We start from the raw sequence: 12,840 nt of genomic DNA, 5'->3' as shown, positions 1-12,840 counted from the left end.
GTTAACCTATTTTAAAATGTTTGATTTATATAACATGTCTTTAGTGTTTTCTGAGTGAATTGTTTTATAAATTTAATTTATAAATGCTTATTACAAAAAAGCTGGCAAGCAGGGCCAACAGGCCCTTAAGAAGACATTTTGGCTTTTGTTGCAAAGAGGTTGGAATTGTAATAGTGAGCTTTTATTGTAATTGTACAGGGTGATGGTGAAGTTTCGCCTGGAATACTGTGAACAGTTTTGGTCTCCTTTCCTAAAAAAAAAATAATAAGATTCATTTCTTTACAAACCGGGTCACTCAATGTATTTAAAGTGGCAGGCTTGGCAGGGCTCTGAGGCCTACTCCTGCTCCTATTTTTGTTTTATTCTTTTATTCCTATTTTAAAAGTAATTGTTAATTTAAGATCATTGGAAGAGTACAGCGTAGGAACAGGTTCTTCAGCCCACAACGTCTGTGCCAAGTTACACTAATCTCCTCTGCTGGCACATGTTCCATATTCCTCCATATCCATGTGCCTATCCATGACAGAGGGTAGTTATAAAAGTCTCTTAAATAACTCTATTGTATCTGCTTCCAAACCACTCCTGGAAGTGTATTCCAAGCACCAACCATTTTGTGTGTAAAAAAAATTGCCCCCACACATCAACTTTAAATTACCTCCCATCTGACCATAAAGCTATGCCCTCACAAACACAGAGCACCTCTACTCACCAACCACCAGCCAGTACAACACCTTTCCATAACTACCCTCTGTCTTCTACAGGTAAGCCAATTCTGAATCCAAACTGCCAAACACTGTGGATCCCATGCATCTTAATCTTCTTGACCAGATTACCATGAGGGACTTTATCAAATACCTTCCTAAAATCCATGTAGACTTCATCCACTGCCCTACCCTCCGTCACTACCTCAAAAAACCCAAACAAGGTTGTCACAGAAAAGGCCATGCTGACTGTCCCTGATTAAGCCATTAGCTTCCAAATGGGAGTAAATCCTATCCAGACGAATCCTCTCCAATAACTTCCCTTCCACTGACATGAGGCTCACCGGCCGATAATTTCCTGGGTTATTTCCACTTCCCTTCTTAAACAAAGCAACAACTCTGGCTACTCTCAAATCCTCTGGTACCTTGCCTATGGCTAGAGAAGATACAAATATCTCTGTCAATGTCTCTGCAATCTCCTCTCGTTCCTCTCTATAACTTGAGGCCCTGGGGATTTATTCACCCTTTCAAGAGCTGCCACCACCACCTCCTAAGGTAGACACAAAAAGCTGGAGTAACTCAACGTGCCAGACAGACTCTCTGGAGAAAAGGAATAGGTGACGTTTTGGGTCGAGGCCCTTCTTCAGACCCACCTCCTCCTCCTTGGTCTCAAACTGGCCAAATATATACCTCACAGTGATTCCACTAACCCCTAATAGTAATTGTGAGAGAATTGTTATATAGTTTGATGTGTATGAAAAATATCTCTGAAATATTTTGAGAGCTGTTAAGGCCAGATGCGACATTCGTATCAAAGACTTTTGGACCGTTTAGGTAGCTGGGATGGTTGGAGGCTTGTTGGAGCTGCTCACCTCTCACCAAGATGAGCCAGTTGAAACAATTCCAAGACCGGATGTGGGCAGTGGGTTGCATGTTTTGCATCGTGGCCTTCAGTGCATCTATGCCATTTGTTCATGGGGCACTGAGCTCCTGCTGCCAAAGTAGAAAAGATTCTGCTGAATTCCCAATTGTGTTTATTGATCATCACTGTACATTTACGCCTCGTTTTTGTATCATTCTTTCTGTTTCCTCATAAAGCCCCTTTCGTTATCGTGGACATATTAATGTATGGTATGATTAATGGATAGCCTGCCGAACAAGCATTTCACTGTATCTCCATACACATGACAATAAAATACCCATTGAATCATTGAACATCTAGCAACATGCCTTTTGTGCTGCATTTTGTCTAGAATCAATACTGCTAGGTTTTAATCACTCAATAAACCAAACAGCTTGTAGGTCTTTCCTGCAATTTTTCTATTTATGTTGGTATTTATGATACATATCAGTATTGTGAACGTTATTCAGTGTTGACTTTTCTGCACATTTAACATTGCTTCTCATGTTTATTCTAGAGCTTTGATTGTTAACCTGGGACACCACTTTGTGCAATTTGTGCATATTCTACTGTTGGATCCTTTTGCTACAACACAACCTTTAGATTGACACATTCTTAGGAATTGAGAATGTGAATGGCCTCTCTTCCTACCAAATTAGACCACCTTAAAATCCAAATTGAAAAACATTTGTTCATCAAACATCTTTTCTGATTATTGTTTATGGCCACAGACATCCTTAAGCATTCTCTCCAGTTTGATGTAACATTATACTGTACTTCGACATTATGCATCCTACTTGAGTCTACAATATATATTTAGTTCACTTAAAATGCTTCAGTTTGGTTTAAAACGACAGAATGTAATACTTTAACTATTGCTCTTTGGCATGCTGTTTGGCCATCACAAATCATCACTGTGTGCCTCTATTGAAAGGAATAACCATTCAAACATCAGAAGCCTGTGACCAGTGTCAGGCCTGCAAACTCCTGGGTTGGTATGAACTGTAGTGTGTGTTGCCAGGCTCCAGTCATGATCTACCCCATGTATTTGCAACATTGTCTATGTGTGGTACTAGCACTTGGAGGTGATGGTTGAACCAGATAGGTCTGTGGCTCGAAGTGCCGAATGGCCTCCTCCTGCACCTTGTTTCTATGTTTCTATGTTTCTATGTGGCATTTAAAGACCTTTGGATAGGCATGTGGATATGGAGGGATATGTGATATGCGCAGGTACATAAGTGATGGTCTTAGCATCATGTTCAACACAGACATTATGGGCCAAAGGGCCTGTTCTTGTGCTAGACGGTTCTATATTTCATTCGGAGATTCGTGACTTTTAAACGTACTTACACTTTGGAAGATGCTGCAGAATTAACGTAGATCCACGCACGATGGAATTGACACAGGGGCCGGTAAAGAATATAGACCATTTGTTTCTATCTTCCTTTCCTTGACTTTGCCAGTTTAACTCCGAAAGGGAGGAAAGACATTGATGACCTATTACTGACCTTGAGCCACGGAGGAAAAGTAATCAACCACAATTCTCACTCATGGAACGATGGAGAACTCTGTAGGAGGCTGCTGATTACTTACTCTCTAAGCCTGCCTGAAGAATGGTCCTTGGCCAAGGCATTGTTCATGGGATATTGATGTTTCTATCAGCATTCTATGGATATTGTTTACTCTAAAACCTTCACATGAAGAATTTAATTGAACTAGTGTGTAAATAACAATAAATTGATTTGAGTCTGAATATCCCCAAGCATGAATCAGCTGGGATATCCCTATCCCCATCATGAGAAGAATAGATCGGGTGGATGCACAGAGTCTTTTGCCCAGAGTATGGGAATTGAGGACCAGAGGACATCGGTTTAAGGTGAAGGGGAAAAGATTTAATAGGAATCTGAAGGGTAACTTTTTCACACAAAGGGTGGGTGTATGGAACAAGCTGCCAGAGGAGGTAGTTGAGGCTGGGACTAGTTTGGAGGGATATTGACCAAGTGGAGGCAGGTGGGACTAGTTTAGCTGGGACATGTTGGCCGGTGTGGGCACGTTGAACAAAAGGGCCTGTTTCCACAATGAATCACTCTATCTCCCATTGATAATCTCAATATGTGTGACTGACTCTGGGAATGCAGGACCAAGGGAGGGACGTTACATTTGACACTCACCGTGCAGCCTACTCCCAGCATCCGCAATCTTGATCAAACTTGCTTGCATTCCCTTCTTCATGGGTTTGATATTTTGAAATTGTCAGTGTTAGGTTTTGCAATTGAGGCCCAATTTGTTTTGAATGCTTGCAAGATCCGACCTTCCTTCTCGAGTCCTTTCCAGTCACACATCTCAAAACATGAGGTCTAACCTTCCAACTTGGGTCTTGGGCCTCAACTTCCTGACCAGACGTTCTGTTCCTGTGGTCTCAGAGCACCTGCATCTTGCGTCTGAACTTTCCCCTTCTTCTGTGCCAATCAATCACCTCCTTAAATACCTCTGACTAGCTTTTACATGGTGACAGGTCACCCACTACAAGGAACATTTGTTTGGGTTGGGCACGGGAGGCGAATAGAATTTATGGTGATCCCTTTCCAAACATAAACCAGAGATCAATTTTAGGAACTGACATCTTACACTAATAATGTTTCATGCAAGATAAAGTCCACTAAAGTTAAATAAATAGTCTGAAGGTCTCCAATGAGGTGGATGGTAGGTCAGAACTTCTCTCCAGTTGGTGATAGGATGGTTCAGTTGTCTAATAACAGCTGGGAAGAAACTGTCCCTGAATCTGGAGTTATGCGTTTTCACACTTCTTACCTGATGGAAGTGGGAGTGACCGGGGTGAACCTCGTCCTCTATTATGCTGGCAAGGCAGCGTGAAGTGTACATGGTGTCAATGTAGGGAGGTTTGTGTCGCTTTGTGTTTTACTCAAGAAATAGGCGTTTGGTGGTTCCTGGAGCTCCTTTGAAATGTTGCAGTACCTTTGCCCCATGGGCCTTTAGTTCTAAATAATGCTTTATAGAGAGGAGTTGTAAGAAAGTAGGTGTGATGTAGGAATATCCAATTCTCCTGTGGACGCTTTATTTCACTTGGGCAGCTTTGAAATGAATGTCTTCTTAGGAAATGTGTGCTCCTACCTTTGGAACAGGCTTCGTTTTCAACCTAATTGAAACAAATCCATGCAAAATCTTTTGTTTTTGTTCAGTGTGTGAAACCAAGGTACCCTCTGTGAAAAAGATCCTTACAAGATCGCGTACGTGCTCCATAGGAGTGGAACATCTTCCGAGTGATGGATTTGCCTGTCTAAATATTTAGCCAAATTGCTGCCTTTTCTCATCTTATCTCAGCTGCCGTGAATCATTTCATTTTAAGCCTGTCCCTCACTGGGGGTCTGGAGAGCGTGATGCAGAAATAAAAAGCTGACAAGGTGTACAAAAAAACCCAAAAATATATATTTGCATTTAAACTATCATAAACATATACAAAAATGATATTCTATTGTTTGTCTTACCATAAATTAATAACTCTACAATCATCAAATGGACAGAGAGAAGTGAACTACAGGCAATTCAATCCATTTGCACAACCTTCACAAGAGGGTTGGCGAGCACAGACAGTGATCATGAAAGTGGAAATAGAGGAGAATACAGTGGCTACAGTCATAAGCCTACACCCATACTCATTCACCCATTCAACCTCTTACAGTCCCTATCTGTCTTCCCGAAATGCAGTCTCTTGAACCATGGGTGAAATGTTGGCTGGTGCCTGAGATTCACCTTCAGGGTACAAGGGGCGAAATTGAGAGAGGGCGTTTAAAAAAAAAAAAAACATTACCGGGCTACTCTTTGATCAGTTCCCCACTGCAGTGCCCTTTTTGTGAGTCAGAACCAATTCAGTGAGTAAGAGCTGTTTCAAGGCTTTCCAAAAACTTCCCAACCGAAGAGGAAATGGAAACAATTTCCCGTTTCACCATATCCGAGTGTCTTGAATTAACATCCCAATCAAAAGGCTGCATGATGGAGAATTACCACATTACTGCTAAATTCAGGTGTACATTTAGGTCTTGGAATGGGATTTCAACCTAAAACATCTGAATTATAATAAAATTTATAATTAATTCTTAGAATGGCAGGAGTAGCAGAGCTAACATTTCCTGTTCCATAAAGCTGTGTGGTGAAAACACTACCCTCAGAACCCCTTTAGAAAAATTATCTTATCTGAACTCGTATAATGGAGCCTTGAAATAAACAGTTTAAAGTCAAAAACCGGCAGCTTTTAAAATGATTTACAGAACATAATCACTGAGAAGGTATTTTACTTGGAGATATTGCTCCTGTATAAAACTTCTTTCCAAACTTGGGAAGCAGGTGAAATTAAATCTACTTAATACTTTTGAAAGAAGGGAAAGCTTTGATGACATTCTTTCTGAACAGAACAGAAAATACTGCTGAAAAGGTATATATATTTTTTGTAGATTCTAATTAAAAGAAATATTACAAATCATGGCTAATTGACCAATTTGCTTCCCTTTAGCTTGAAAGAGTTGACTCATTGGGGTTCAGACCTACAGCATTCTGCTACCGTGTTCTCAAGAACATTGCTCATTGACTGGACAAAGAAAACGCAATAGATTATTTACTTCACTAAACATCGCAGTCTAGTCTGAACATTTCTTCCCCCACGTGGATATGGCACCCAAGAAAAGTAAGCCTTTGGCTCCTCAAAGCATTTCTGTTACATATTATGATCATAGCTGACCTGTGAACCATCTCCATGTATCTCCATCTGCTCCATATCTCTTAACGCTTCCGTTAACAAAGAAATCTTTCACTCTCAAATTTTAATTTAACAGTCATCCCAGCATAAATTCCCACTTGCACAAGATTTCCAAATGTCTTATCAGCTTTTCTACACGGAAGTATCTCCTAAGTTTATTCACAGTCCTAGACAGATACGGCAGGGAAGTAGACACCGGCTCACCAAGTCTGTACTGACCATTAAATACTGATTCCATGTGATCCTCCCCCCATTCCTATTGATTCCTTCTGGTTTCCACCACTCATGTACACAACAGAGGCAACTTACGCTGGGCATTTAACGTACCAACCCGCACGATTTTTGCTGTGAGACATCAGCTCTATCAGTTGCGCCCCTGTGGCACCAAATGGCTCGGTACTAATTTTCCAATTAGTTGCTTTGGACAAGAAATTCCCAATTTTGGTGATCACCACCAACCTTGAAGCCTTTTTATTCACTGCAATATTCATCAAACTAATATTCACTGAACACCAGGAAGGTTTATTCATAAATATTAGTTATCAGCCTTGAAATGTAAATAGAGCAGCTGATCTCAGTAGCACTGATGAAGTAGCAATGATCAAGTGCTGGGTTGTTTAAAGAACAATGTTGATGCCTGCGCTGTTTAGAGCAGTGTAGATATTCTGGGTTGTTAAAAGGGGCAATATTGTGCAGTAGGCTATTAAAGGGGCCAATATTGATATTCTGGATTGTTAACATGCTGGGCTATTTAAAGGGGAAAAATTCATATTTTGAGTTGTTTACTGGGACCATGTTGATGTGTTGGGATTTTTTAAAGAGCCAATAAGCTGTTTTGGGCTATCTAACAGGACGTTTCTCATAACTTTAGGCGGGTGAATGAGACATTAACAATGAAGAGACATTTTAGCCAAGCTGGGAACAGAATCTGAAAGAAAAGCCTTGCGATTTTCTGCAGGGCTGATGCTATAAGGATTTATTTGAACTGTACCTGATGCTAGATCTGGCACAGCCACCACTTCCTTTGATGATAAGAAGGTAAAATATAAAAATATTAATGACCCGTGATACCCACTGTCCCTCTCCAAAGCCCCATCTGAACGCTATGACATCTTGTGAAAGAGCTTTGCTGGGAGGAAACTTTCATCGAGCAGCAGAATGACCCTGACAATAAGATGCATTGACACTGCCACAGACTCTCCCGAGCAATCTGACCACTCCCCCCCCCCCCCCCCCCCCCCCCCCCCCCCCCCCCCGCAGCTCAACTGTTCACCTTCCTCTTTAGCAAAGTGGGGAGGGGCAGGGGTAAGGGTGGGGAGGGGGCAGGAATGCAAAAGCACCACACAAAATAAAATTACAACTAACATACAAAGCATATATACACAAAAGAAAATACAAGACGCAATGAGTCACCTACACAAAGAATAGAAGTAAAGGAGAGGAGTTCCCACCCTTCTCATTTCCTTCATGAGGAATTATATTGCACAATAGGAAACTCAGGGGTTGGAGGATTAGGGTATAATTTAAGGCTGATAATTCCACCACTCTCTTTTACATGGAATGACCCCAGCTAAGCAGATGACATTGGCCATTATGAGCTGCCACTATATCCCCCCTCCCTCACTGTGAGAAGACCTATTAGTTGCGTCTTCACTAAACTCGCCAGCCACTTTAACACCTTACTTTCACCCCTCACCCATGTAACGAAGGCTTCACAATATTCCTTTTGCTCGCAACAGCTGAAATTAATAAACAGCTCAGGCGCCTGAACTTGTTGCAGTGAGACGCTGGTTGGCAGTGAGGAAGTTGCATTTATTAAGAACGGTTACGAACATTTACAAAATTACTAGGTGATAGATGGTGTATGGTTATTTTTTTTAAGCGCTTTTGAAAATGACTAGATAATCATTTTCTCAGCTTCATCTCTCATCAATTCTGCTGCCAGAGCATCGCTCCACGGCAGTCTTTATTTTGCTAAAGTTAGCCACACTCTAGGTCGAACGGCAAGTGAAGGTGAAATATTTGACTGCGAAGGGGAACATGGCTGAACCACCCAGTTCCTTATCTGATGATACTCCCCCAGTGGGCAGCTGGACATCATCAGCAACCGGGTCGCTGGTGTGTTGTATCTCGCTTCAGTCAGGCCAGTAGGGCTCAACTGTGCTGCACTGCTCTTGCTCTGGTTGAGTTCAGCCGTCAGCTCAGAGAGGGCAAACTTAAAACACCTTGCCCGGCCACGCTGGATAGCCCAGTGAAGAGAGATCATTAGCTGGGAAAGAAAAATTAGAAACACCTATCTACAAAAGAACTTCAGTAGTAACTGAACTTGGCTGATATTAAACGAGTCTGCCTTTACCCAGACACTGCAGAAACATTTTAATTTGGCCCATTAGTCTATTGCATTGTTTACCTGACACGTAAGCAGCTGCAAGCTAATTTTATTTTCTGCCCTGACAGGGTTAAAAAAAATGTTTTAAATGAGAGAAACTGAAAAGTGAAAACAGTCCCTTGTGCTGAAATGCGAACGCAAGTTTGAATATTTTTGTTGGAAGAATGAAGTGTTTATATGGAAAGTATTGAATGTAGCGAAAAGAAACATTTTTAAATTGAATATTTTACTTTGGGGCGGGTGTCAGCTGGACTGGAGACCCAAACAAGCCCTGGTAGGGAAATTATAAAGGTTCTCAGGTTAGTTTAGCGTATTGATTTTTCAATCTTTCTGCCCTCTGTGGTACAAATTAACCGTGGGTCTCTCTCTTGGTGTTGATCGCCAGTCTACTGCCACCCCTTCCCACATACTCAACAGGACAAACAGCCATTCCTCATGAGTTATTATCCTGAACAGTGAGTCAGGGTGTTACTGAAACACAAAGGGATATCACATTGGTCCATAGAAACAGTCACACCTCCAGGAGGAGCCAAGTGACTTGCGGTGCGAAGTGGCTTCCACACTCACAGGGGCGCTGAAACCAACTGCAGTCCTTCCCCAATCCTCACACCTGCTGCCCACAACTGACAGCACAGATTAGTAATTAAACCTGGGGCTTCTTGCCTCTCATCAGCTGCTCGCTGTTTTAATCTCCCCAAAAGGAGCCTTCAGTTTATTTGAAGAGAATTCTGCAGCAAAGTACCAGGGATTTGACAAAAATAATTATATATCTTTGGGAATGTGAACAACTATTGTATTTCAGGATTAAAAAATAACATTTAAAATGTGATCAATATTTACTATTTTTGTTACATTTTGACATTATACATGCCAGTAATTCCACTGTGTCGTTTTGGGAAATGAGAATGCACTCAAATGCAAGACTGATTACCTTTTCCCCCTTTCTACAGAGCCGGCACAGTTGAATTCAGTTGAGCTTACCACCACCACAAAAATCCATTTGCAGCCCACAATATATCCAAACTATCCCATCCGTCTCCTCGGAGTTGTGGACAGGTCACTCTTGGCCCACTTGGTTCGTGTGGAGACGTTGGATGGAAAACAGCCAGCATGTCTTTCTGAGCGACTGCTTCCCTCCAGAATGGGAACCTTTACATGGATTTTACAGGAGCCCCACACAAATCCTATAGGTTAGGAGGCATCAGTAATGTGACTAATAGAACTAGTAAACTGTGACCAGGGTGCTGGTCCCCGGGCTCTGTACTGGGCCCACTGCTCTGCTAGTGATTACTTTGCAACCTGGTATTAGTTACACGTGAGTTGGATTGTCCAGGTAAGGGTCTGTTTTGCTCATGTGGACCATGACAGAAGGTGCCTTGTAATGGCAATGGCTAGCCGAACAATTGACCCCACTGCAAGGCTTCCCTCGAGTCCTCACTGACAGCTTTCTGCTGCACAAACTCTGCCAAGTCTGCAGGGTCTTCGAGCTCCAGACCCATATCCCGCTGGTGATCCCCACCACCAACGACATGAAGATCTTCAGCATGAAGACTGCCACCGTCGGCACAGACTCGTCCAAAGTACAGTCCATAGTCCTTCTCCCGGGGTAGACCAGGCAAGGCTGCTCGGAGGCGAGCACTTTCCAATAATCCATGTTCAACCTCTCGTAGAAATAGCAGACAATGACGCAGGTGGCCGGCACGGTGTAAAGTATGGAGAAGACTCCGATCTTCACCATCAGCTTCTCCAGCTTCTCTGTGTTGGTGCCTCCGGTCTTCATGATCCTGCGGATGTGGAAGAGAGCCACGAAGCCGGTTAGAATGAAGGAGGTCCCAATCACCAGGTAACAGGACAAAGGGATGAGCACAAAGCCTGTCAGTGCGTTGACGTCCATGCTGCCCACATAACACAGGCCGGTCAACTCATCGCCTGCCACCTTCCTCATGGTCAGTATGATGATGGTCTTCATGGCTGGCACACCCCAGGCAGCCATGTGGAAGTAGCTGCTGTGAGCCTCGATGGCTTCGTGGCCCCATTTCTTGCCCGCAGCCAGGAACCAGGTTAAGGTCAGGATGACCCACCAGAGCGAGCTGGCCATACCAAAGTAAAACAGGATGAGGAAGACGATGGTGCAACCTGTGCTCTCCAGACCCTCTTGGATGACATAGAGCTCCCCATTCTCTCGGTCGCAAGCGATGTTCTCTGCCCCTGCCACCGAGCGGATGATGAACGCCACCGAGTACACGTTGTAGCACATGGACAAGAAGATGATGGGCCTCTCGGGGTACTGGAAGCGGTGGGGGTCTAGCAGGAAGGTGAGCACCGTGAAGGCCGTGGAGATGAAGCAGAGCGTGGACCACACGGCCATCCAGATGAAAGCAAAGTCTTTGTCCCCCTTGGACCAGTAGACGTCCACGCCCGGGGAGCACTTGGGTGCGCAGGTCAGACTCTTCTCCACGTACTGGAACTTGTCGGGGTTGTCACAGGAGCCGAGCGGAGCCTGGCTTCTCCCATCGGCTGCCCCGGGTGAGCGGGCTCGGGGCGCCACGGGCAGCATGCCGTGCCCCTTCTGGGGGTCTCCGGTGGCGTTCTCGGGGGCTTCCATGCACAGGGCGTTGGGGTCGTTCCTGGTGGGCAGCTTGGTGCAGTCCAGCGACTCGGGCCAGCCAAAGTTGAACTGAGCCATGATGGGGGCGCAGCGCTGGCGCGCCTGCTCGCACATGGGTCTGCAGGCGGGGATGGAGGTGGACACTTGGTCGGTACACATGGGGGCGTAGAGGGAGCACAGGAAGAGCCGGAGGTGAACGTGACAGCCGTACTCGACCAGCGGCGCAAACTCGTGCAGCTTGATGGCGGCTTCCCGCTGGTTCTGGTGGCCCATGTAGTTCGGCATCCTGGTCATGTTGTAGCCGATTCCCAGGCACATGGGGATCTCGATCGCCTCGCATTTGGCTTCCCTGCCTCTCTCGTGTTCGAGCGAGCCGATGGCCCAGCAGGTCCCGAGCATCAGCCACTGGGACAGGGCTGCGAGCGACACCAGGCGCACGGACCGCTCCATTCTCCGGGTGAAGTTTGCCCTGATGCTCACACCCACATATCCTTTTCCCCCCAAGACGGGAGTGCGAAGAAGGCAGGGTACCTGTGCCGACACACTACCGAGCCTCCCGTTTAAATACTTCCTCCAATCCTCTCAAGTCGGGGCTGTCAGACTTTGCAGTGAGCGTTCCCAGCGCCGGGAGAGTTGATCACAATTTACACCGCACAAACCAGGCGGGCGCTTTGATCCAAATCTTCAAAGGCTTGGAAATGAAATGACTTTTTTGTTGTTGTTTAGTAAACACAGGAGCGATTCCGCCGACACCTCGCCAGCTCTGCACTTCGCTGGTCTTTCTCTCTCTGTCTCTGTCTCCACTCTTTGTTGAAGGCAGCAGATGCTGGCGCCAGCTCTGGCTGGCCCGGGAGGTCGCAGGGAGATAGCTGTGCAGGCTGTGGAGGTGGCAAGGAGAAGAGGGGGGAATAAAGGGGGATAGAGTTGATGGACAGCCCCGCTTTGCCCGGCCACCTCTTGTTGCTGCCGAGGCTTTGTAGAAAGTGATCGGAAAGTGATCCTGGCCACAGCACCAGCCCCGGGGAGGTGTGCGGGCGGAGAACACACTGCACCACATTGGCTGGTGCGGCCCTCGCCGCCCCGGTGCCGCCGCGCTATTGCCTGCCACCGCCGCCACTCAAGCGGGGGCAGGGTCGGACTTAAACACGCCTTCACTCACATTCCCAGCCAGGGACTTTGGGTTGCAAAACAGAGGAGCCCTTTTCAATTGATGTCACCCCCTACTGAAGGGCTGAGCCCGGGATCACTATTCACTCCGCTTCTACTTTAGAAATTCACCGATGGCTGAAGTGATTTAAACATTTCGAACATTTTGATAAATGGCCAAGAAACGCGTGTTGATGCGATATTCGTCCTCACGTTCGCCTTGCTAACGAAAACCAACGTTTTCAAAACTCAGCCTGATTTCCCTTGAGGATATTCGGCTACGTTGAAGAGTGGAGCATTAATTGAATTAGTTGTCGCTTTCTT

At 45.1% G+C, this 12,840-nt stretch overlaps 1 protein-coding gene across 1 annotated transcript; it reads right to left on the bottom strand.

Annotated features, from left to right (window-relative positions):
- Window positions 1–5,027: 5,027 nt before the first annotated feature.
- fzd9 (frizzled class receptor 9) lies at window positions 5,028–12,471 on the bottom strand. Its single transcript, XM_033046050.1, has one exon. The coding sequence runs from the start codon at window positions 11,818–11,820 to the stop codon at window positions 10,072–10,074; it is 1,749 nt and encodes a 582-aa protein (XP_032901941.1). The 5' UTR covers window positions 11,821–12,471; the 3' UTR covers window positions 5,028–10,071.
- Between the last annotated feature and the right edge of the window lie 369 nt (window positions 12,472–12,840).

The sequence above is a fragment of the Amblyraja radiata genome, chromosome 28 (assembly GCF_010909765.2).
Source record: "Amblyraja radiata isolate CabotCenter1 chromosome 28, sAmbRad1.1.pri, whole genome shotgun sequence".
NCBI classification, from domain to species: domain Eukaryota; kingdom Metazoa; phylum Chordata; class Chondrichthyes; order Rajiformes; family Rajidae; genus Amblyraja; species Amblyraja radiata.
The sequence above is the reverse complement of the archived record's forward strand: the minus strand, read 5'-3'. Positions and strand labels throughout refer to the sequence as shown.

Excerpts from the sequence above, each read along its gene's own strand:
- fzd9 (XM_033046050.1), bottom strand. The coding sequence starts at position 11,820 with ATGGAGCGGTCCGTGCGCCTGGTGTCGCTCGCAGCCCTGTCCCAGTGG.